The sequence below is a fragment of the Eleutherodactylus coqui genome, unplaced genomic scaffold (assembly GCF_035609145.1).
Source record: "Eleutherodactylus coqui strain aEleCoq1 unplaced genomic scaffold, aEleCoq1.hap1 HAP1_SCAFFOLD_26, whole genome shotgun sequence".
Taxonomy (NCBI): Eukaryota; Metazoa; Chordata; class Amphibia; order Anura; family Eleutherodactylidae; genus Eleutherodactylus; species Eleutherodactylus coqui.
This window is the reverse complement of record NW_027101742.1, coordinates 1497835-1523901: the sequence shown is the minus strand read 5'-3', so window position 1 is coordinate 1523901 and position 26067 is coordinate 1497835. Positions and strand designations below refer to the sequence as shown.

The 26067-nt window shown below is 45.7% G+C and overlaps 1 protein-coding gene across 1 annotated transcript in view; it reads left to right on the top strand.

Moving 5' to 3' along the window:
- The first annotated feature begins 295 nt into the window (after nucleotides 1–295).
- LOC136590988 (WW domain binding protein VOPP1) overlaps nucleotides 296–26067 on the top strand; it is a 165042-nt gene continuing 139270 nt past the window's right edge. Inside the window, exon 1 of the mRNA XM_066588450.1 lies at nucleotides 296–767. Within this exon, the coding sequence (XP_066444547.1) occupies nucleotides 717–767 (51 nt within the window). The 5' untranslated portion in view covers nucleotides 296–716. The remainder of the gene's footprint in view (nucleotides 768–26067) is intronic.

Genomic DNA, 26067 nt, shown 5'->3' with positions numbered 1-26067 from the left:
CTTGTTGTGAGATTCACCAGGCATGACTTGGCATCACGGAGTTAAATGACAGACAGAGCTCTGCTACATCTGCGCTTTGTATAGACCTCCACCATGCCGGAGAACAGAGCCCATGTAGCCGCCTGTACTGCCACCCCGGCCACCGACACAGCAGCGGGGACAATAATAATAGAATATGAAAGATCTCATTACTGCTGCCATAAAGAAGCACAACAGGGAGGGAAGGCGAAAGGGAGGTGGAATGGGCCAGGCGAGCCCTCCTCCTCCTAATCCCCTCCTCGCTGTGTGATCTCAGTCTTCCCTCTCCATCCATTTCCAAGAGGGATCAAGTTTAGGATTTCCACCCTGCCTTCCTTTCCCTGCTTTCTTCCTTTTTCATGCCCCCTCCCGCCTGGTATTTTTGTGCTCGCTTTCCCACATGATCAGCATCTTCGCCCCCTCCTGTATGAGCCGAAGATCTGTCATCTGATTAGGATGAGCTTGTAAGTCCGGGGGTCCCACGATCCTTCTTCTATACTCTTTATCAATGGTCTTGATAATCTAGGATCCGCTATGTGAGTTCACGACAAATGGAGAAGACCCTAAACTGAAGGCTGGAGCAGCGATTTAGTGGGGGGACTCTACACCTGTCGGTACTATTTGTGGAGCACTGGCCATTGATGTTGAGGAAGAAGGACTGATCACTGCGTTGATGTCTTAAAGGAAGTGCTTGAGACATGAAGAGTTTGCAGTGTGCTGGGTTCTTCTTGCTGTCACTGCTGCTGGAGGTAAGCACAGGTCACCGCCAGGATTGGGGTTATCGGGGATTATATGTGTCACCGTATAGCAACACCATAGCGGCTTGCCAATGCGATATCATAAATGATGATTCTATTCTGTACACCGGGGTATAGAGCTCTAGGCACATCCACCCTCCTTTGTTACAAAACCTCCTCTTCTAGCTTCCGTATATGGATGTTGAAATCTCCGACTAAGCCCTCTATCACCCGCCTGCTCTGCCTATAAAGGATGGAAGCGGGATTTCATCTTCTACCGAATGTGGGAACTTGTTCAATTCATTGTATATTGAAGCATGGGCGTACAGAGCCAACATAACAGAATCCCTCCTAGTTCATGCCAGGAACACCACCTCCAACCCCCCCATCTTGGGACTTTTTTGGCCATGGGAGCCAGGGACGGAGCTATGTCCCCTTCTCTCTTGAGCCACCTTTGTACTAATGAGATTTGTCTTAATACACCTCTTGTTCCGGTAGGGGATTGGTAGGTAAGAACTGCTGCAGAACATCTTTCAGAGACTTTGACGACCACTGTGATTGTTGACTGTCTTCCAAGAAGCTCCTCCGGAGCAGAGGTCTCCACTGGTGGTCTACAATTAGAAGGATAAGTGTGGCCAGAATTAGGTGCAGGAGCCTCACTTCTTTTCTCGCCTCTCTCGCCGGCTATAGATTTTTCTTTGTTTCATTCATTATTTACAGTCGAAAAAAAAAGAAGTCTGTCCTCAGCACAGTATGAAATGTGAGGCCTTTTTGCTACTGTACGCTTTCGGCATGTGTGCGTCCATTGTTCTCCTGACAGACTGTGATTTCTGCAAGTGGGTTTTAGAAAAAAATCTTCTTTTCTTTCTCCTTTTCTCAGTCTGTTTGCTTTCCCACGCGTTTCATTGACGTATTCGCCATGCTTCCGGATTTGGTTACAAACTAGTTATGATTATTGCCATGTTAGATGTATGGACACATTGTATTCACTCTATCGCATTGTGTAACTTTAAGGGACCTTTTATAAGAGACGGAATTGTCCGCAGGGCGCAGCGCAGACCTCGTCAACTCGTGACCATTTTGTTGGGTGAGAACTTGCGGAATTTATTGTGCTTTTTTTTCCGTAGACTTTAATTGCGGAATTACATCGACTGCATGTTAGAAATCTGCAACAACAATTCCGTAAGATGTCCTTGATTCAGATATGGAATTTATTAATCTTGCGGTTTGGAAGTTAAGACGAGCGGATTTAAGAACAAATGCGGTATTGAAGCCCCATAGGGATAACATTGTGACCCAGAAATGTCCGCGCAGACTAGTTCCGTCCGGCGTGAAAGGGATCACTCACACGGGTGTATGTCACCCATGAATTAGGGCCCCTTCACACGAGCATTTGTATACTCACCCATGCTTGAGCGTACGGTTTTTGTGGAATGAGTGTTGCTTTTTTATGTGCGCATCATTGTATTTTACCGCACTTTTTGCGCCAGCAGGGCATGTCTATTTGCATGCGGCAAACAAAGACACACCAAATGAAATGGCTAATTAGACTAATGAGTTCCAGATGTGTTCTTTTTCCAGTGGAATTATGCATATCTCCATGCATATCTCCTTCACATTTGCGCATCCCCATTGACTTCTATGGTGACCTTTTGGTGCACAAATATGTAGGAAAATAGAACATGCTGCAGTTAGTTTTTTTTTTTTGCATGACCGAAATGGAAAATGCGCACATGTGAACAAAACCATCAATGGGTTCTATTCTCTGCGTATTGCGCTCGCAGATTTTGCGTATGCAAATATGCCCATGTGAAGGGGCCCTTAGGCCTCTCTCCCACATCTGTTCACACAATGCCGCATCTGAAACCGTTAAGTTTAACCACAATTTTGCGCTGCTTTTGCAAACACACGTTACAGCGTTTGACAGCGTTTTTTTTAACGCACACCATTATTGTGATGGGTGATGAGGTGCGTTAAAAAGCGCTAAAATACGTGAAAATAGAGCAGACTTTCTAATCATGGCATTAGAAAGCCCTATTGAAATCAATTGAGGCGTTGTACACAAATGGCGCGGTAAAAGGCGGGGTGTGTGAGAGCTGCCTTAGGTCGGATTTAGACAAGTGCAGGCGCAGCTACGCCGGAATAAGGGGAATTTCTTCCCCTTTGCCAGTTTTTCAGACTTTGCGCAAAAGTTTGAAAGAAGCTGTGGCAAGACAGGTGCCGCCCCATCTTCCCCGCACGTAGTATTCCCCACACTACAGGGAAGGTACTATCTTTTCGGGAGCAATACCGCTAATGAAAACTAGACCAATGACATCCTGTAGAGATAAGTGCTTTCATTCTGTCCTGTTATGTGGCCGTGATTATCACAGTTGCATAAGGGGAGAAATACAGGTTCGTCTGACTCCGCCCTTATATGCATATTTTTCACGTGCGTAATATGTGGTGCTAAATACCCATCAATGTCTATTGGGCCAATCACAACATCACGTCCTCTTTTGGCACGTAATATGCAGCAATATAGGCTACGGAGATTTAACATTCGCCGCAAATAGGCATGTATATGCATGTGAAAAATCTGCGCATAATACACGGGACAGAAACGCCCGTGTGAGTGCGCCCTTAATGTTTTCTTCTCCTTCCCCTTGAAAGCATAGCGGATCTGATGAGGCTGCCGGCTATTAATAAGTCCCGTCATTGTGGGGATCAATACTCCGCTGTTGGACATGTAAATGAGGTCAAAAAGTGAAATTCAAGCGTAGCAGCTGTGTATCCACTACAGCTACAACAAGCAACCTTATAGGCATACACAAGGCTCCGACCAGTACAACAATGGCATCGGTGAGATTTGGGAATGAAAAGTAAGTGAACCCTTTGGGATTACCTGCATTTCCACATAGATACCAATCAGACCACATATTATTAGTACTCAGAGTCCCAATTCTAGACAAATACAATCTATCCAAACTAATAACGCACACACTGTTGTACCTTTCATGTCTTTTATTGAGCCCACTAAATATCCGCAGTGAACCCCTGTGTTAATGACTTCTCCAAGAGTTTATTGACAAAAGATGTATCAATTAAGGAGATGAGAGAGTTTCACGGGTGCCTTTCCCATTAAAGGCTGAAAAACGCATGAGCAAGAGAAAGTCGTGACCAAGTCGCAGCTGAATTTTGCGTTTTCTCACCTATCCACATAGCCGGGTGTGGCGTATAGATGCCGCAGCCTGGAATTCCTTCGGTCTGGAGGAATGTTCAGCATGGCTTCTATTATGTAAATAGAGACAGCTGACATAGTTTAGCAGTGCTAGCCACTGCCAAATTCCCCCCCCCCCCCCCTTTGCCGGCAGCTCCCATAGAAGCCTATGGGAGCTGCCAGCTGATCGTGGCTGCAAGATAGGGCAAAACCAATCTTTTCCAGCCACGTGAAAACATCGGCTGGCGTATTCGGCCGTGATGTCCTATTATTGCGGCCGCAATGCTTTGACGTGGCTAATAAACAGCCATCTGAATAAATGAATTGGAATCCAATGTTTCAGATGGTCGCGATTTTTTTCCCCCATGATAAAACGCTCATGTGAAACGGCCTACAGAGTACATCAATCCGTATTTAGACAAATTCTCTACAAATAGAGAAAATTCTGAACTGTTGTTGCTCTCCGTGAGAGGTGGTGTCCTGTTAATATCACCCTAAGGGCATAAGGGGCTACACTGAAAGAGGTAACAACAAATGACCTACAGAAGACCCTACAAAGTGTAAAAACCGCCAGTCAATGTGTTGGCTGTTAGAATAAGGCCTCATGCCCACGGCCGGGTCGGATTCCAACTGCAAAATCTTGCAGCGGAATCAGACCCAGCACCCCCCAGAGACACATACTCACCTGCCCGGATCCGCTGCGAGCGTCTAGGCGGGTGTACATGCGCAGTGCTGCGTATGATGCGCCGGTGCTGGGCGGTGATGCGGTTTCTCGCGATACTCCCGCGGTGCTCACAGTGGAAGTATTGCAGGACGGACGGCTTCCATTGACTGTGATTTTCCGCACAGAATAAAACGTGCTGCGATTCTCCCCCGCGTGCGGAAAGTCACAGCTGACTTCTGCTCGTGGGCATGGACATGCCATGTTAAGCAATTCTTCTATGACGGACATCGCTGCGGAATTCGCGGCGGGTGTCTGGCCGCGAATTCAGCAACGATAATCTGTCTGTGGGCGTTCGGCCAAAGACTGAACAAGAATGATGGTCAGGAAAGAAGACCATGAAGGAAGCCGCGACTGTTCAAAAAAACCCATTAAAGCAGGACCCATTTGGATATTGCACAATGTTACTGAGAAAAAGGTTCTATAGATAGATGGGACAAAAGTGAAACTTTTTAGAGCAAAGGCACAATGCTATGTTTGGAGGGACAAGAACATTCCACATCAACACAAAAAAAACAACCCGTGAGGCATGGTGGACGGAGCTCATGGTTTTTGGATGCTTTGTTGCCTGATGGGAACGACCCAATTTATTGAATTAAATAATGGATGAAAATGGTTTTTTAGAACGGCCGTGTTTTAGAATGGCCGAGTCAGAGTCCTGACCCTAAAGAGGTTTTTCATTTGAAAACTACTGATGGCCTATCCCTGGGATAGGCCATTAATAGCAGATTGATGGAGGTCTGTCACTCGGGACATCTGACAATGAGTTGTTCGCTAGGTCACTGCACTCAGTCGAAAGCAGACAGTTCCGTTTCCTTTGCAGTGGCCCAGCTTTTTACTTGAGTCCCCAAGTAGCCATTCATTACAATGGGAACAGGGTCTGCAACACAAATCCAGGCCACTGCAGTCAGAGTGGACTAGTGCTGGTGCCCAGCGAAGAGCTTATTGGTGAGAGTCCCAAGTAGTGGACCCCTATCAATCTGCTACTATGCATATGTTGGTCTAGGATTTACTCAGTGTGGTAATTGATGTATTGGATCCAGTATCTTACTACATGGAATGTGGTGCTACGTTTAATGTTAGCGCATTAGGGAAATTCAGTTTGTTGTAAGGCTCTACATAAGATTTTAGAATAAAGGTTCTGTATAATTCATTCATTCTTTTAATGTCCTTAGGGTGAGGGTAGATTGGTAGGGTTGGCAATAAGTATAGCAATTTAGGTATTTGTATCATGTTTAGAATAGCCCACCCCTTAACCCTTTCCAATCCACTGTCTGATGTCTGAAGACATTATGATTTAGGTTTGTACAGCTCCGATGTTGGAATATGTCCAAAGACGATGACTGGGACCGTTGAGGAAGAATGTCTCATATTTCTCAAGGTTGAGTGTGTAGTCTGAAAGGGACTCTTTTATTTGCATGTCATGTAAATTTTTGGGGGAGTGTTTGGGGTTTGATATTGCCAGTAAGATATCATTCATAAAAACAGTGACCTTATTCTCACTGCTTGCCATCTTGACTGCTCAGTATATAGGTGATGTCTCAATGTGGCAAAGAAGGAGGTCCATTGAGATATTAAGGGGCCTCGTGTGGCACAAAGTGTTAAGGCAGTGCAAAGCTCTCGCTCATGACCTGAAGGTTTGTGGGTTCAATCCCCGACGATTCAGGTAGCCGGCTCAAAGTTGACTCAGCCTTCCATCCTTCCGAGGTCGGTAAAATGAGCACCCAGCTTGGTGGGGGGGTAATAAATAAATTACCTTAAAGCCCTGCGGAATAAGTTGGCGCTATACAAATAGCAAGGTTTATTTTATTTATTGTAGATATTAAAAAGCAATGGTAGAGGAAGACAGCCCTGGCAGGTGCCTCTGAGGAGTTTCATTGGAAGGGTGTTCCTGCCATAATCAGTCTAGTAGTGGGTTGTCATTAGGGTGTTGTCAGAAGGAGAAAGAGATTTATGCAAAGTGGTGTATAAAAAAGGACAAGAGCCTTTGTTGAAAGCCTTTTTTGCATCTCGACTAAACAACATTGACAGCGGTTGGGTTTTGTCAAGAGCTTGGAACTGTGACCGCTGTGGCCTTACGTAGGTTTTCAACTGAATGTCTGTTTGTTAGGAAACCTTTTTGGGCTTCTGATATTATTGGACTCCTCACTTTTAAAAATGATCCACATAAAAAGAAACTATAAGTTTTAGCACTTGACTCAATTTCGGGCCTTCTCCTAGATCATGCCTCGTTCACACGGCAGTGCTTCAGTCAGAATGCTGTGTTAGTATTCATACAGGAAAACCAGGAGTGGGTGTGAAACACAGAAGACCTGAGAATCTTGGCATTATGCTTTTTCTCAGTTTATGTTCCAAATATAAATACTGATCAAAACACTGTCATGTGGGCGTAGCCTAAGATGTTATGGTAATGTTTATTGTCAAACCTGCTCAGCTACAGGGTCCTTCTAATAAATTAATGGTAATGAAAAAAAATATGTACTAAATAAAAAGCTAACTGATGTCGTTCTAGAAGTAGGTAAAATATTAAAGGGCAGTTCTACGTGAAGTTGTGTATATATAGACCAATGTTTTACTGTAGTTTGTTGTAGCGTGGTAGAGCACATATGCTGTCCGTGATTTTACTTTCTTGAACTGGATTTGGGTTAAAAAAAAATGTCTGGGAGCAGAGAAGTAACTAGAAGCTCTTGGGCCCCGATACAAAATCTGGAACACCCCCCGACCTACCACGTGCTGATTATAATACTGGTTCCTTCTTATGTAATGTAGGGGCCTTTGGGCCCCCTAAGGCTCCTGGGCCGGGTAACAACTGCTACCCCTGCATCCCCTATAGATAGGCCCCCGGCTTGCAGGTCTTTTCTTGACATTTGAATCTAATGTTAGTCTATGGAAAAAATATGGGTAACAAACACATCCTCCTGATGGTAGGGTCAAACAGACAGTATTGTATGTGGCTACAGATTGTATTATATACACAAATACTACTACATTGTAGTCCCTTTATATCCCGTGTATGTGTTGCACAGCTGTGGCGTTTGAGAGGTTAACTATAAAAAATCCATTGCCTGCATGTAGGTGTATCAGTTTTTCATGTCATGTGGTACAAGTGAAGTTATAAATGTAAGTGTTTGAGAGCGGGAAGAGGTCTTCCATCTTGTCTACCTGAGAGAGTGCTAACACAGAGCCACATGGAAGCACCTTCAGCTTCCATGTAGGTGAAGATGGAGGAAGAGGAGCGATATCCTGTAACGTTTTGAGTGTGGATGTGAATTGAGTGAGTCCCGCCATCAGAGAGAAAGAGGGAGCCCTACAATAATTCTGTACAGGTACCAGTTCACACTACAGGCTTTTCCTGTGCGGCCGTCCAGAGGCAGGATCACCGCGCAGAGGTATGGGGTGTTTATTTTTAAGCCTTCCTGTCAATAATTTGTCTGCTGGAGTGTCTGCGGAGTGACCCCTCCCCCTCTTCCAGGAGCGGTGCCGTACAGATATCGTGGACTGTAGGACCGTATTCATCCTGTATATCCTCCCTATCTCTGAGCTCTAGCCTACTGGCGTTGAAAGTGAATTGTACCTGTTTTGCTTTGAATACCTGTTTTGTAAAGTTAAATCTTTAAGTAAAGCTATACCAGGCCCTAACTGTTCCTGGGGACCTGAGGTACTATACACGAGTCTCTGTGTTCTTTTCTCCGCCACGTAGCATACCTGTATGAGGGAATGGTGGCGTCATGAGTGATAAGTACTACTACGTCTCCCATGCCGTTTATTGGCATTCCCTATTCTAGGGGTGTAAAAGCTGGCCTGCAATCCTGCTCTGGCCTTGGCTGCGTGTCATCCCTCCAGGACCAGAGTCTGGTAATTGCCACCGTGACAAGCCAGCACTTATCCCTCACAGCTCTTCATGTTAGCCAGGGGCCCAGGGTCATCAGGGATGTTGCAGCAGTGGAGACAGGACCTGCAAGTAAAAATGGTTTGGGGTTTACCACTTCCCTCACATAGGAAAAGGGGAATGGAGGCCTAGTAAAACAGATTTAGGACTCTTTCACACAGCCGTATGCACTTTTACATTTTTTCTTGGTCCCACCGTAACTCACGGGCAGAGTTTTCTGCACTAATAGCCAGCGTTTTGTCGCCCACTCACACGATTGGGTGCGACATTTTTAGCGAAAAAATACGTTGCACCCCGAAAAGACACTCGCTCAGCATAAATCCTTGGAATGCCTTCCAATGCCTATAGAGGTATCTGTAAGCTTTTACCTGCGTTTGACACAGCTAAAATGCTTCCCGCTCCCTTTTTTTCCAGCTCCCATAGGAGTCTATGGGAGCTGCCGCTAAATATCGGACAACAGAGAATTCCAGAATTATCTTTTTGCGTTGGAACATATTTTGGTTGCATGTGGTCCATTTTTCATGATGCAACGTTTTTACGCGCCACATATTCGCCCATGTCAACAACTGCATTGGAAACCAATGCCACAGATGGGTGCGTATAATTATATGTAAGTCCGTACCTGCAGGGGATAATTACCAACTAGTTATTTTCCTTAGATTGATGCTTGACTGGTTTTTAGCTCTGGTCCATTAGGGTAGAGCTGTAATGTGCAACTAGAGTGTATCTAGTGTCTACAGGGAGTCTAGGGTAGTCGGAGACACATCCACTATCTCATCATTGGTTCAGGCTGCTACTCTCTCCTCCCCTGCAGTTTTGCCATCCCTGATTGGCTGCTGTGTATAAGCATAAGCCTATTGCAGGTTCAGCAGTAAGTCAGTGCATGAAGAGCTGAGAATGAGTCTCATTCAGTATCTTCCAATTTTTCACATTTTCTGTATAAGTGCCTGAGAGGGACTGAACGAGCGTTGTTTATACCGAGCGATAAGTGAACGAGCCAACGAGGATTTTTATGTTTGCATAAAATGAAAAATGAGACAAAAGTGAATGATTTTTTTTTTTAACGATAATCGTACCATCTGAAATACCTTTACTGTGGCTTTAGTCAGGCACACGATTTGTCTGTGAACGCCAATGCGCATGTTGATAGGAGCTCATTAATAATGACTACATAGCAGATTATCCCAACTATAGGGATGAATGGTCATTACTACGCTGATTCGTCCTCATACTCATTGCATTCGCCGGCAGCACCTCCACCGGTTTACACAGGGGGGCGGCCGCTGATGATGCCCGCATAAAAGATCCAATCATTGATGAACCAGTATTTGTTTTGTTATAGAAACCATTCCAGGGACATTTCTCAGAACATTTTCTTTAAAAGGGTGCTGATTTTGGTACAATAGAGGTGTAATAGAGGATAGGTCCTCTGTAAACTGGGTATTGCCTGCTAAACGGCCCGCCAAACTGTTTTTCATGTAAGGGGTGGGGCTTGTTTAAAAATGTTCACTCTTTGTTAATCACTGCTTCCCATGTTCTCTTCCTGCCATATTTCTGAACGTGATCATATGACTTGAATTCTGACACATAGGACTCATGCACACAGCTACCGGATGGCTTCATATGCTGGGGCTTTCATAAGGCCTCTACTTTACCTCCATATGCCACTGTGTTAATACACAGGCAAACTTTATTTTTCTCGTGGGAGACCTGGTTTCAGAAGACACAGCGCTCCCCTCACCTCCAAAGTTTGCGCTGTCAGAACTGCCCGGCACTAGTATCCTATGACCTATGGGGAGCGCAGCGCTGGGTACCAGGGGGCTCTGACAGCGCCAAGGCTTCAGAGGTTAGAGAAGCACTGTATTTTCTGAAATTAGCTACGGACACAAAATGGGCGGATTTTGACTCTGTTTTGCATGTGGAAGTGCTAAGGGTACATTTCCACTATGGGCAAACGTACCCTTAGGGCTCCTGGGTATTAGTGTATCTTGACGCCACCAGGAATACCTAGTGGAGTCAAGATTGAGAGGGGGAGACGCCCCCTGATGCTGATTGGTTGCAAAGGGGTGTTCATCATCAGGTCCTGCAAGCCCACTAAACCTTAATACAAAAGGTATACAGCGGCCGCTGGTGTGCAGACACACTACAACGTTTCTTCAGCAGCGGCGGTCCACAAGCAACGGCTGCTGCGGCTGCACACAAGCACCAACCCTGAAAACTTCAGCAGCAGGGAGCCCATAACTGAAGTGAGACTGCAGCGGCTGTGACTGAGCTGTGTTGCTGGCGGCGCAACGTCGGTGACAGCTGAGGTCCAGAACAGAGCCCTGAGGCGGGGACGCAGTTTGCAGGTGGAACGCAGAGGTGAGCGGCCGCGCACCTCTTACTCTTGGCTGCAGCGTGTGCATACATGTTTCCCAGCGCTGCTGCCTTGACCTCCGGGTTACTATAGTAATTAGCCTTATATTATGACATGCAAATGCTGCAATGTTAAACCTGTAACATGCCAGCATTTACAGTTAACAATGTAAGGCTAACTACTAAAGTAACCTGAAGGGTAAGGCTGCAGCAGCGCTGGCAAAATGCATGCAGACTGCCTGCTAGAACCTTTCTACCTTCACCCTATCGGGAGCTAGGGGTGTGAGAGGGGCGTTCCGCCTGTCAAACCCCTAGCTTCCGGTGGCGTCAAACTACACTAAGGCTGGGTTCACACAGGGCAATTTGCCACGGAAATTCCACGTGGAATTTCGCTGCGGCAAATCCGCCTGCGGCCGCTAATCTCGGGATTAGCCAGCCATGTGGATGAGATTTCTCAGAAATCTCATCCACATGGGACGGCCAATCCGCTGTGGTAAGTCAGGCAGGAACCGCGGCTGCGGCGCCCCCAGCCGTGGCTTTACAATATGCAGCATGTCTATTTATTTTTTCTTCACGCTGCGGCCACGCTCTCCTCTATGGGAGCGCCGGCCGCAGCGGAACAGCAAGCGGCCGGGCCGCTTCAAAGCCGTTGCTGGTTTTTCCATGGCGGTTCTCCCGGCGGAAATCTCGCGGTTTTTGCTGTGGCCAAACCGCGGGATTTCCGTCGGGAATCCGCCCTGTGTGAACCCAGCCTAATACCCGTTTCCTGCTCACTGGTGATCACAACATTGCTGCGAGAAAATTGCGACTTTTTTCCCATGATTTTTGAGCTTCAGTGCTGCTTTTTCTGGCAAAAACATCACTGCCGCTTGCGATTTTCACGCTTGTTTTTTTTACACAATTTTGCCACAATTTTTTTTTAACACTAAAGTCATCAGGACTTTCTAATGTTAAAAACACATTGTACGAAAATCGCAAGATTGTGCTTTGTGATGCGATAAAAAGGAGGCTCCATAGGGAAACATGAGAGATAAAAAACCCTGCAAAGCGCAGTTAGAACATGCTGCAATTTTTTCTCTCGCAACATTGCATGAGTGAAAACATTGCAAATGTGAAGGAAAACCTTGAAAATGATTGGTTTCATAATTCAGCGTTTTTACTCACTCTCGCATCGCGTGAAAATTGCACGATTGTCTCACCAGTGCGAAGGCGCCTTTAGTATTTGTTGTGCGATGTTGACCTCTATTGGTCCTATATTGATATTGTTGTAGCGTTTGCTTTAATGTAGAATACTCTGTTTATTAGCTGCGGTGGGTCACAGGGAGCATCACATCATCAAAGGTGCTTTAGCTCACGAGTTATTTTTTCTAGCTGGTTCCCTAGGAGAAGTCCCGACAGAATGAGCTGAAGGTTTTGGCTGCTGGTTGGGTGCTGTCTCGAGCCTTCATCTAGTTGGTATTTGGCATGTAAGAGAAGCGAGGAAGCATGTGGCAGAAAGCCCCCAAGTTCAAGATCAACGGTCTTTGGTGACTTTGAAGACTGTAGTCACTCGTGAGACCCACCACCGTCATCAGTGACTCAGCGCCAGATCTTGACAACAAGGGCTTTGCAGAGACACATGAGTTGTTCATAGACTGGCATCGTTATCAGTATGGGACCGCTAAGTGACTGCAGGCTGAGGCCACAGAGATAGAGGGAATGTCATTCCTCAATATTGAGGGTAACTCCTATAACTGTTATTCATGAACTGTAGAAGACCTTCATCTTCCGATAATTCAGAAGTTTGCTACTAGTAAGGAGGTGCCTCGACATGGAGGGCTTGTAATACGGACTCTGTCCAGCTATAATTGAAAGTGAGTGTCCCAGGGACTGTTCTTGGCTGCCCGAGGCTCGTTCTGGCATCTGTTAGACTGTCTTGTTCAAGCGTGTGTGCCTTCGAATCTTTGGATATTTGCAAATGCAGCAAAATAGCAGGCCCAGCTTTTATGGCCTGTCACAAGCCCTCCTATTCTGCTGCAGGCTTTTTGCTGAGCCTATGTCGCTGAGCATGGCTCAATATCTGAGGCCTGGGTTCTAATGCCTGAACCCACACCCTGGGAGGAAAGGAGCTCCTCTCCACCTATTGCAGTACCTGTTAGCATTCAAAAGCAGTTACAAGCTGGAGGTAAGCTCCTATTCCCAAACCTAATGGGGAAATAGAATACCACTGCATCGAGCTGGAATGGCCAGGGGTAGCTCAAGTGGGCGTGCTAACTTTAGCTTGGTCACAGTGGTGGCTACTTTGACTAAAGTGGCAACTCGCACAGCAGGTGGATTGCAAGAGTCTCTACGTAGTTCATATAATGTCTGAGTCCAAGAGTGTCAGCACCTTAGAAGGTGGAAACGTGCTTGCAAGGGTGAAATAATAAGACTGGTACACTTAGATTGAAGTAAACTGAAGGCACACAGTTTCTTAGCACTTCCACTGTTAACAAAACAATTCACACTTAGCGGGTCTGTGAGCAACGGTAATGGCAACAAATTTCTTGTATCAAGAATAACAGGCATTGATTCCTCTCTCTGTGGGGTAAGGCTGTCAGACTGCAGTAAAGACTGGCTTACTCCGGAGCTATTTGTGGAAGATTGGAGGGGCTAGTGCAGGGTTGACTGTGATTCTACTGTCTGCTAGCTGCGCAGGGATAAGTTACACTCACGATTGTGATGACCTCTCACTGCCCAGCTTCCGCGGGGTCTACCCTGACTCTGGTTCCTTCCAACAGGGTGGAAATAGACTCTGCTCCCAATCCGGGTGCTGGGGCTCACCACTCCTCACTTTACCTTGCTTCTGACGCTCTCCTCTGTCTCCCGAACTCCGGCACTTTACCGCCGCTAAGTCACTACTTGCTATGCTTCCTCTCTTTACCTCCTCCAACGACTAGCTCCTCCACTTCCTGTTGTTTCCTGCTCTTTCTCCCCCTCTGCGGACTCACTTCCTCCTTCCCCTAGCTTACTTTCCTGAGCTGGACTCAGAAAATTAAAGGCAAACGGCCAATCAGAAGAGGGCTGTTGTTGGGCAGACTAGCATTAGCCCAATATTCAGGAAAGACAACATCTTTCTCCTGCAGGATGCCTCCTACGCCTCCCAAAGGGCCCATAGCAAGGTACTTAGAACTTATTAACTCTTTAGACTATCCTGTAGGACCTTCTGAGGCACTACACCACCCAAGGGCCTCTCCTCTCACTTCCATAGAAGGATTGAGCCCGAAAAAGAGGAATGCACTACCTTCTGCATGAGTCCAAGACTGTTGAAATGAAAGCCACCTAATTCCTCTCAAGCAATCAGCCTAGAAGGACATACTAATTGGCGTAGAGAAGAGCAATGGGTGGAGTAGACTCCAACAGGCACCATTAAAGTATAATGTAGTAGATACACTAGTTTAAGAGGTTCATCCCATAATAGATCCTGTTTAAGAACCATACAACTGTTGTTGTTGTGTGCGCCCAACCTGCTTCACCCCCCCCCTCCCCCATGTTCTCCGTCCCTGGACTGCCTTTTGTTGATGTTTGTGTCAAAGTAGGGTTTCTTGTTGGGTGTAAAATGATCCTTCTTAGTTGTTGGCACTCTGCTGCATTCAAATTTTAAACTTAGTTTCCAACATCTCCTTTAGGCCTTAGTCAGACGGGCGTTTTTAGCTGCGATTTGCGCATGCGCATGCGTCCGGCGATTTTATAAAACCATTGCTTTGCAATGGTATCGGACACATGAGCGCTTTTTATGTGCTCGTCCGATAAATTATAGAACAGAAATCGCAGATCGCACCTATCTGCGATCTGCGATTCCTGTTCTCTTCTCTATATGCGCTCAATGGGGCCGGCGGCAGCAGCGCCGACCCCATTGAGAACATATAGAAGACAAATCATTCTTCTCTGCCACAGTTGTAACAGCTGTGGCAGAGAAGAACGATGTTTGCCCATTGAATTCAATGAAGCGGCAATACAGCCGCTCCATTGAAAGCAATGGGCTGCCGGCGTGCGCGGGGTGAATTGTCGGGAAGGGCTTAAATATATAAGCCCTTCCCTGCAATTCATCCTAAAATGTGTTAAAATAAAAAAAAATTGTATACTCGCCTTTCCGCTGCAGCCGGAGTCCAGCCGCGGCCGCTGTCAGTTCTCCTGAACTGCTTCTCGGCACTATTCAGCCGGCGGGGCTTTAAAATCCCCGCCTGCTGAATGATCTGCCTCTGATTGGTCACAGCCCTGACCAATCAGAGGCAGGTTTCACTCACACACCCATTCATGAATGGGTGTGAGTGAGATATGCCTCTGATTGGCTCAGCGCTGAGCCAATCAGGGGGCAGGTCTGACTCACACCCCCTTCACACCCACTGCAGGACGGCCGCGCGGAGCTCCGGCTGCCAGGAGAAGGTGAGTATATATATATTTTTTATTTTTACACATTTTAGGATGAATTGCAGGGAAGGGTTTATATATTTAAGCCCTTCCCGACAATTCATCCCGGGCTCGCCCGCAGCGCATTGCTTTAAATGGAGCCGGCTCTATTGCCGTCTCCATTGAATGCAATGCGCTGGACAGCTCCGGCCCGTTTCTAATGAAACGCGGCTAGGAGCAGATTTTCGGGTGATTTGCGGGCGACTTGCGCGCATCCGTCATGCGATCCGCAAATCGCGTGAAAAAACGCCCGTGTGACTAAGGCCTTAAGGTGCATTCACACAGGCGACAAAATCGTCAACTTTTTGCAATGTGAGTCGCACAAAAGTCACATGAAATTACATCTCATTATTTGTAATGAAAAATTCCAGCCTGTTCTATATTCGCGCGAGTCTTGCATGGGAATAGAACATGCAGATGTGCGGTCTCCCACACATCGCACAGCACATAGCAATGTGACGGAGGAGCTGTGTGCTGATTTTTAGCTCATCCTCCATACAATATGGATGTCAGCTGTTTCTTACAGCTAACACCCACCCACAATAGCTGTGATCAGCACTCCTGCTGATCGTGGCTGTTAACCCTTTAAATGCCACTAGAGTTCAGTTGCCTTGGCAACCAAGGGCCTTCTGAAAGCCCCCAGGGCTGCCATTGCAGATTGCCTATCAAGTTAGGTCTGTGTCAGATCACGATATAATGTAACTATGTATTACATCATAATGCAGGAGTGATCAAACTCTCGGAAGTTCTCTCTGGGGATTAAAAAAAAAAAAAAGGAAAAATCAGTTTTAAAAAGTTTTAATAATTTAAAAAAAATAAAAGATAATAAAAAATTTTTTTTGCCATATTTATAATAAACCTCTAAATAAAAAAAATGAAACACATATTTGGTATCGCTGCAGACATAAAGTAACATATTATTTACCCTGCATGGTGAATGTCGTCAGAAAAAAATACACACTTCCAGGAATGCACTTTTTTGGTCACCCCGTCTCCAAGAAGAAAATTGAAATAAAAAGTGATCAAAAAGTCATATGTACTCCAAAATAGTGCCGATAGAAACCATAGGATGTTACGCAAAAAAAACAGCCCTCGCACAGCTAGGTCAACAAAAAAATGAAAAAGTTATGGTGGCCAGAAGATGGCAGCAGAAAATAATTTCATCTTTTTCTAAAGAAATGTTATTTTTTAAAAGTAGTACAGAGAAAAAAACGATATAAATTTGCTATCCTAGTAATCAAACTGACCCACAGAATAGGGTTTCCGTCATTTTTGCTGCAGTGTATACACTGTAGAAACAAGACCCCTGCCTCCCCCAGGATGCCGAAATTGCACTTTTTATCCATTTCACTCCACTTTTAATTTTTTAAATGTTTTTTCCGTACATTAAATAGTACCATTGAAAAATACAACTCGTCCTGCAAAAAACAAGACCCCTATGCTGATGGAGAAATAAAAATTATGATTAAAGTTGAGTGGAAAACTGAAAATGGAAAAAAAAGGGCCCCTAAGGGCCTAAATATATTTTATGCAAAAAGTATATATAAAGAAGTAAGCTGCAATAATAATATATGACCTGAAATAAGAGCAAAAAAAATCATGTCCGGTGATTGGAGTGACTGAGCCTTAGAAGAGATCATATTTAAGTGAACGTCTAGAAAGAGTGATGACAGGTGACAGGTGACAGGCAGGAGGTGACAGGTGTCTTTAGTGAAGGACTTTGGTGGAATATCAAAAATATTTACTGTGTGCCCTGAATCTACAGGAAGACATTTAACCCTTTCCAATCCACTGGCTGACGTCTTCCTACATCAGTGTTTCCCAACTCCGGTCCTCAAGGCACACCAACAGGTCATGTTTTCAGGATTTCCTCAGTATTGCACAGGTGATGTCATTATTGTCAGTGCCTCAGACATTGCCATAGGTGTTCTTACTATAGGAGCTCCTGCAAACATGACCTGTTGGGGTGCCTTGAGGACTGGAGTTGGGAAACACTGTCCTACATTCTGATTGAAGCTTGTACAGCCCCAATGTCAGAAGATGTCCGACAGGGTATTCTTACCGTCTATTGCCAGCCACTCCCCTGTCGGAGCCTCTCTGCAGCACACACATTGGTTTTAGCCAGCAGATGGCACCGTTGTATAACAGCAAAAAGAGAAAGCCTTTTAGGAAACCCTGAAGTGCTTCTCCTCCTCCAAAGATGCAGTGTATGGAGGAGCTACAGGTAGAGATGAGCGAGGCAAATTACTCGAGTGAGTAGTGCCTTAGCCAAGTATCTCCCCGCTTGTCTCTAAAGATTTGGGGGTGGGCGGGGAGTGGCAGGGGAGAGCGGGAAGGAACGGAGGGGAGATCTCTCTCTCCCCCTCGCTCCCCGCCGCAACTCACCTGTCACCGGCGCCGGCCCCCGAATCTTTAGAGACAAGCGGGGAGATACTTGGCTAAGGCACTACTCGCTCGAGTAATGTGCCTTAGTGAGTATACTCGCTCATCTGTAGCTACAGGTTATGTACAGCAGATATTTTACTGCAGCGCAGACTCACATGTGCAAGCACGTACCGCTCCCGACATTCTCACTCCGTCCGTGTCCTCTGCGATGTGTGGGAGGCCGCACAACTGCGTCTTCTATTCTTGTGCGAGACTCGCATGAAAATACAACATGCTGCGATTGTTCCGTTTTGCAGCATCGCCGCAAGAGAGAGACGCCCATGTAAAGAGAGCCATTGAAAGATGGGTTCTATTTTCCAGTTAGTTTTGTGCGCCTCACAATGCTCACAACTCACACGTTTTATTGCCCATGTGAATGAGCCTTTAACAGATGGCACTCCAAGCTCCCCACGGTCTAGTCTATCCTTCTCTTACCCAAGTCGCCCTTTTCCATCTTGATGAAGTGTTTTCTGAGGTCCACAGAGCTCGGATCCCAGCTGCTCTCCCGTCTGCAGAAAGTGCAGCGCTTCTTCTCTCTTTCATGGAGATCAGTGAGAAGTTGTTAGGAGACCCCATAATATTATCTGCTTCTATAGGGAATTATAGTCTGAGAAACAATGGCGCAGATGCGGAGCCGCAGAGGAAGATACGTGTAGTTTATCTAATACAAAGTCCAGCACGGAGCGGTCATCGCCAGATCATGGCTGGATTGTGCGATTCCGAACGCTAACCGTTTAGTGTAAATGCTGCCAATGACTGAACAACAAACTAGAATTCGATCGCTTATCGTTCAGGCATAAAACTCAACCGTCGATCAGCCGATGTAAAGAGGCAATCATTTGTCTATGAAAGACTGCCCGTTTCCTGTGAATAGAGGCGGATTGCTGGAAACGCCCTCCGACCCGCTCCGCCACCATTCACTGAGCACTAATTACTGGGGCAACTAAGCGTCTGACACTCATCCCGTACAAAAGGACACTAAGGCCCCCTTTACACGATCTCTTGCATATTTGCGCACTCCTGAGCACCGCGTATTTGCAAAATGAATTATGCTTTTTGCGCACGCTTTAAGGTATTTTACTGTACTTTTTTACATGTTCATTTGTGCACGCCAAACAAAGACGCACCTATTGAAATGGCTAATTAGTCTAATAAGTTCCAGAGGTATTCTTTTTCCTGCGCAATTACGCAACTTTTCATGTATCTCTTTGCGTATTGTGTGAAAATTTGCACACCCACCACTGACTTCAATGGAGACCTCTGGTGCGCAAATGCGCAGAAAAATAGCGCATGTTGCTTTTTTTTTGCACAACGGACATGACTGTGCAAAATATGGAAATGTGAACAAACAAAGCCGCACTGATTTTAACCCCTTAACGACTGCCCCATCGGGAAACTACGTCCTCTGTAAGTGGGCTTTAATCCTAGAGGACATAGTTTTATGCATCCTCTTTGGATTAATGCCCACTTGCCTGAGGACGTGACAGCTGCATGCTGTCGGTGCCCGCGGGTAGCCGACAGCATGGAGCGGTCATCCCAGGATGCGGGCAGTCCCCCCCGGCATTGCGATGGATAGCGCCGATCGCAAAAAAGTAAATAAAAAGGTGTAAAAAGTTAGATATTCAGCTGCGCTGATGGATCGGATCCATCAGGGCAGCTGAAAATACTCACCCGGCTTGTCCTCGGTGTCCCCCGTAGATCGGGTCCTCCAGGACGCATATTTCTGTTTTCAGCCGCACTTAAGCAGCGCTGCTGATTAGAGCCACCTGATTGGCTCATCGGCAGCACGTGACTACACAGCGTGCACGCGGATTGCCTTCAGCACCCGTGTGCACTACACACTACGGTTAAGCAGACGTGCACTACACACTACACTTAAGCAGCGATCCATGAGGGGAGGTGAAAATACTCACCCCCGGTCCTCAGCGGTGTCCCGGTCTTCTGGAACCGAAGTCCCCTTCTGCGCATGCGCGCCCGATGATTGACATCGGGCGCGTGCACAGAGGGGCTCGAGCCCCGGAAAATTTAAAATCCCTCTGCTCCTGGCTGCCATGTGTAGCCAAGAGCAGAGGGATGTCACTGGGGACATGATCACGGTCATCCATGACCGTGATCATGTATAGTAAAGAAAAAAGTGTAAAAAGTAAAAAAAAAAAGTTTAAAAAAGTTTTAAAAAACTTGCATTTCATCTCCCCCCACGGATCATATCCGTGAGGGAGGATGAAATGACGTACCTAAGGCCCGCGGATTTATCCGCGGACCTTACCCCAGCTTCTGCGCACACGCATGTCGCCAAAATGGCAGGCGCATGCGCAAAAGCTGTGGTAATTTAAAATCTCCCTGCTCCTGGCTACAAAACTTAGCCGAGAGCCAGGAGATTTCACGGGGGGGCCGCGGTGAGCGGTTCCTGATCACGTGTTCGCCATTATCCAATGGATAATGGCGATCACGTAAAAGTAAAAAAAAGTGAAGGTTCATCTCCCCTCCCCGATGCGCTATTATGCAGATCAATCGCATTGGATTACACAATTCCGCTCACATTAGTGGGTTAGAATTGTGTAATCCATTCACAGAAAAGAGAACGCAGCAGGTTCTATTTTACTGCGGCTATCCGCAACATAGAGCCCATTGTGCTCCATGGTCGCGGATATACCCGCAGCCCATACGCAACTACCTTGTATACGGGCTGCGGGTACCCGCGTCATCGCTAAGCGACGGTGCAGGAAATACAAACAAAGAAAAAAAATATACTGCGCATGACCGCCTGTGTGAGTAGGCAGTTATGTGCAGTACATTACGCGGCCGTACGCAGGGTCACAGCCGGGCTCACAGATGGGATCTGCTGCAGGCCTCCGCAAGCGGATTCCGCCTACGGCTGCGTGAGCCTGGCGTTATTCAGACCGCTACCTGTAATCCTTGATTTACAAGAAGCCCCGGGAACGCTCGCCTTCATGCAGTTCCAGGAGCACCTTGTTGAGCGCCTTCTCTGTGAGACCGCTGCACCTCAGCGAGATTACGGAGACTCACAGAGCGCCACTTTTTACACCCCATACCCGCTACTGAGGTCACTAAATACCCCCCAAAAAGCATGAGAGGAGGGGGGATACACGGTTTTATTGCCCCATGTACCCATCCCAACCAGCCTCCGTAATTACCCCTGTCTTTGGAAATACTACACAGTTCACATTATTACTTTTATCTAAGATTTGGGGAACGCCAAAAAGGGCGCGGAGTGTGTGTGAATATTTTTAAGGTGTCAATTTTTATTCCGTACAAGTGGGCAATGGGGCCTGGAATTTATTCAGTTGTGCCCTGCAATCCAACGGGTGTTCCCTCCATTATAGGCCTTGCCATGTTTCCTGTGTGTAGATTAGGGCCACAAGGGGTATGTTTTTGAACACGGGGCAAACGGCGGTATCCATTTTGGGGTGAAGGTCTTCATTCCTATGTACACTGTACAAAAAAAACAGTTTTTAAATTGACAAAATTGCCAAAAAAATGAAAATTGTAATTTTTCCTTCTGCTTTGCTTAGATTCATTTAAATACTGTGGTGTCAAAATACGCAGTACACCCCTAGATGAATTCGTTAAGGGGTCTAGTTTTTAAAATGGGGTCATTTGAGGGGGTTCTTTATAGTTTTGGATGCTCAATGGCTCTACAAGTGGGCAATGGGGCCTGGAATTTATTCCGTTGTACCCTGAAATCCAACGGGTGCTCCTTCCATTATAGGCCTAGCCATGTGTCCTTTAAGTAGATTAGGGCCACAATGGGTATGGTTCTGAACACGGGATAAACAGGGGTATCCATTTTGGGGTGAAAGTCTTCATTGCTATGTGTACTGTACAAAAAAACCCAGTTTTTAAATTGATACAACTGCCAAAAAAATGAAAATTGTAATTTTTTTCCTACTGCTTTGCTTAGATTTATTCAAAAATTGTATGGTAAAAATACACAGTACACCCCTAGATAAATTCGTTAGGGGGTCTAGCTTTCAAAATAGGGCCACAATGGGTATGTCTCTGAACACAGGACAAACAGGGGTATCTATTTTGGGTTGCAAGTCTTCATTCATGTGTGTGCTGTACAAAAAAAACAGTTTTTAAAATGACAGAATTGACAAAAAAACGAAAATCACAATTTTTTCCTTTTGCTTTGCTTGAATTCATTCAAAAACTGTGTGGTCAAAATGGGCAGTACACCCCTAGAAAAATTCGTTAAGGGGTCTAGTTGTCAAAATGGGGTCACTTGTGGGTGTTCTCTTTGGTTTTGGCCGCTCAAGAGCTCTACAAAAGTGCTATGGGGCCTAAAACGCCTAAAGGAAAATTTATGTTCTGAAAACCACCGACTACTCCTTTCGTTTTGGGCCCCGTTGTGCATCCAGACATAAGATTAGGGCCACAATGGGTATGTTTCTGAACACGGGAGAAATGGGGGTATCAATTTTGGGGTGTAAATTTTCATTTTCAGGGGCACTATAGGAAGAAATATGTCTTTAAAATGACATATTTGCAAAAATATGAAATTTTATTTTTTTCTTCTCTAAATTGAATTAATTCCTGAAAAAAACTGGTGGGGTCAAAATACTCATGACACCCCTCAGTGAATACATTAAGGGGTGTAGTTTTTTAAATGGGGTCATTTGTGGGGGTATCTATTATTCTGACACTTATGAGCCTTTGCAAACTTGGCTTGGTGCAGGAAAACAAAGTGCTTCTTAAAATGCTGAAAAGTAATGTTAAATTTGTACGTCCTCTAAATGGTTAAAAAAACACAAAAGTTTTTCAAGTGTGCATTCAGAATAAAATAAACAGATGGAAATATATATCTTATCAGAAATTTGTACAGTATGTTTGAACATATTTGAGATATTACGGTTGAAAATGTAAAAAAAAATGACAATTTTTTCAAAATTTTTCCAATATTGGTACTTTTAATAAATATACACAAATTATATCGGTCTCTTTTTACAATCTAAATGAAGTACAACATGTGGCGAAAAAACAATGTCAGAATCACCTGGATATGTAAAGCCTTTACGGAGTTATGCTACGTTGAACGACGCATGTCAGATTTCCAAAATTTGGCTCCGTCACTAAGGCGCAAACAGGCTTCGTCACTAAGGGGTTAAATGGCTAATTAGTCTAATGAGTTCCAGATGTGTTCTTTTTCTTTTGCAATTACGCAGGGTTAAATACATCTCCTAGCGTATTTTTACACACATTTGCGCATCCCCATTGACGTTTATGAGGTCTTTGGGTGCGTCGGAAAAAAGAGCATGTTGCCTTTTTTTTGCGTGACCAAAATGCGCAGAAAAGGTATGCGCATGTGAACAAACCCGTTGAAATGAATGGGTTCTATTCACCGTGTAATACACGCATGAATTATTGCGTCCACAATTATGCCTGTGTGACTCTGGCCTCTTTCACATGAGCGTTTTATCGTGGCTATTTTACCACGATAATACGCCTGGCGAAAATCGCGACCGTCTGAAGCATTGGGTTCCAATGCATTTGTTCAGATGGGCTCTTATGGGAGCTGCCGGAAAAGGGAAGTGAGAGGGAGTTTAGCTGCGGCTCACTTTGCTAAAGCCCCTCCCTCTCTCCTTGCCGGCAGTTCCCATAGGCTTCTATGGGAGCTTCTATTGCCGCTATCAGCTAGCAGGGGGACAGGGAGAGACTTTAGCAGCGCTAAGGTCTTTTCCGCCGGCCCACGGAATTCCTGGCTGCCACGTGTGAACGGGCGAGAAAACGTGATATTTAGCCACGACTTGGTCATGGCCTTCTCCCGAACATGTGATTTTTGGCCACAATGCGGGCAGCTGAGAATCGCAACGCTTGTGTGAAGGAAGCCTGTCTATTCCAGAGATTTGTATAAGTAGAGTGAATGTTCCCACTCAACAACCTAGACAGATGCTTGTGGGTCTGACGTGCCATAACCTCCCACTGCGGAGAAGGAGAATTACTGTATATGGATACTGCAGAGAGAGATACGTGTAGGTGCAGCTGAGTGCTCTGTGAATAGCCGGGGTATGAAGAACACAGCAGTCCGGGCACTCAGAGCAGAGAACAGCTGGGTGCAGAAGACAAGCGGCACCGCTTGTCTTCTGCATCCCCCGCTCGGTGCGCAAGGTGATCGCTCAACGTTTGAGCGATTAACTTGCGCTGTAAATGCACACAAAGATTATTACTCAAGTCACTCGAAATACATCTTTTGAGTGATAATCGATGTGTTTAAATGGGCCTTACCCCTTTTGATTCCCAGCCAAGTATCATTGGCTTGAATGGTCGGAGGTCAACAGTTGGCCATGCTGTATATTAACCCCTTAAGAACAAAGCAAAGTAAATTCATGGCGCTTGGTCCTGGGCTTTAATCCCAGCCGATAATAAAAATACGGCTGGGGATTAAAGCACCTATAATGTAGCAGGAGCAGGTCAGGTCCTCGGCTATTAGCCACAGCCGAGGACCTGGAGCAGGAGACAGAAGCAGTTTTTAACCTTTACAGGCTACATAGCACTCAATGAGCGCTATGTAAAGAATAAAGAAAGCGATAGTGTTACTTCCGCTATTCGACCTGGCAACCTTGTGACTGGCGATTGCCCCCTGCCACGGTAGAGCTGCAGGGTCCTAGCGAACCCAGATCATCTCTGTTAGTGAGTACTGTTAATACAGGGGGGATGCTTTTTCCTGTAAGGCCTCTCACACAAGAGCTTCTTACCACGATTAACGTGGTGTTTTGAACGCTGTGTTAATTGCGGTATAATGCTCCTATTGAAATCAATGGGGCTGTCTAGCGCCGTGATTTTCAAGCGCTGTCTGCTCTCTTTGGCTGTTTAGCAAACCTCATCACCCATCACAATAACTGGGTGTGGTAAAACATGCTGTCGGCTGCAGGGAGCTGACATGTGTGAGAGGATGCTGCTATGGATGCTTTTCCTATGGATGACTCAGTTACATGTCCCAACAACCTTAAAGATGGAAATGTACTCAATGGGTAGGTTGAGCGTTAGCGCCCATGTGAAAGAGGCCTTACCAACAAGTGATTAGGTGGGTAATGTGGAATAAACTTTTCACATGTCTTTTTGTTTTAAAACTTTTCCCTGTACATGGCGGAGATGCTGGAAGGTGGAGCATCGCTGACTCCAGCGGAGAAGTATTGGCTACAGGTTGCCCAGCAGACATCTCATTGAGACCATACATGTAGCGTATATATATCCAAGTCTTAGGCCGGCATCTAGTGATGTGAACTCTTTTACTTGGATTGTAAAAAGCTTCAATTCAATTAGAAATGAACATCTTCCTGTGTTTTCCAGATAGGCCGATCGCTGGCTGCACATTGTCTCTTGGCAGAGCGCCACCCGGGCATCAGTAGAGTGCTTGGCACTTCTCAGCATGCCAGGGATTTCAAATCAACTCCTTTTTTTCTTGCTCTATCCAAATCTGCAAGTCAGTGTTTCTTAAGAGATGATAGCCGTTATTATTTCTCCGCGCAGTTTTATTAATGCGGTTATTGTGCCGCCCCTCGTACTGTACAAACAGCGGCAGGATACATATTCATCAGCTGCTGCTTCCTCTTGTGAGTTGGCTTATCCGTTTTACAAAATGTGGAGCATTAACTCTTTCCAATCCACTGTCTGACATCTAAAGATATTCTGATTGAAGGCTGTACAGCTCTGATGTACGAAGACATCCGGCAGGGTATTCTTACTTACAGGGTAGATTACTGGCCGCTCTGTTGTCAGGGGCCTATATGGCATGTCACATACTGCATTACTGGCTGTAGCCAGCAGATGGCGTCATTGTATAATGGCAGAAAGAGAAAGCCCCCTAGAAAACCCTGAATCCAAAATTGGATTGCAAAGGGTTAAAGCAAAGTATGAAAAAATGGCTTTTGTTAAGGCCAAAGTCACATGGCCGCATCCAAGTGTTACCTGAGAAACTCACATGGACCCCCAACCGTGCGCCATCTCATCTACATGGGCACCGCACATTACATGACAATGGACAACAATAGGACATTCCATGATTTTTTTTTTTAGTTGTTGTAAAACTTTTAAACCTTTTTTTCGGAGGGCGTTCATCTTGTTACATTTTTTTCTGCAGACCAGTATGATTTCGACAATACCAAAATTATTATTTGGGTTTTTTTAAGTTTTTTTTTAAACTTTTGCACAGTAAGCGCCTGTTTTTCTTCCTTTTTTACATTGTTGCATTCCAAATCCCATAAGCTCTATATTTGCCCATGGACGGAGCTCTGCGAGGGCTTGTTTTTTGTATGACGGGCTGTAGTTTTCATTG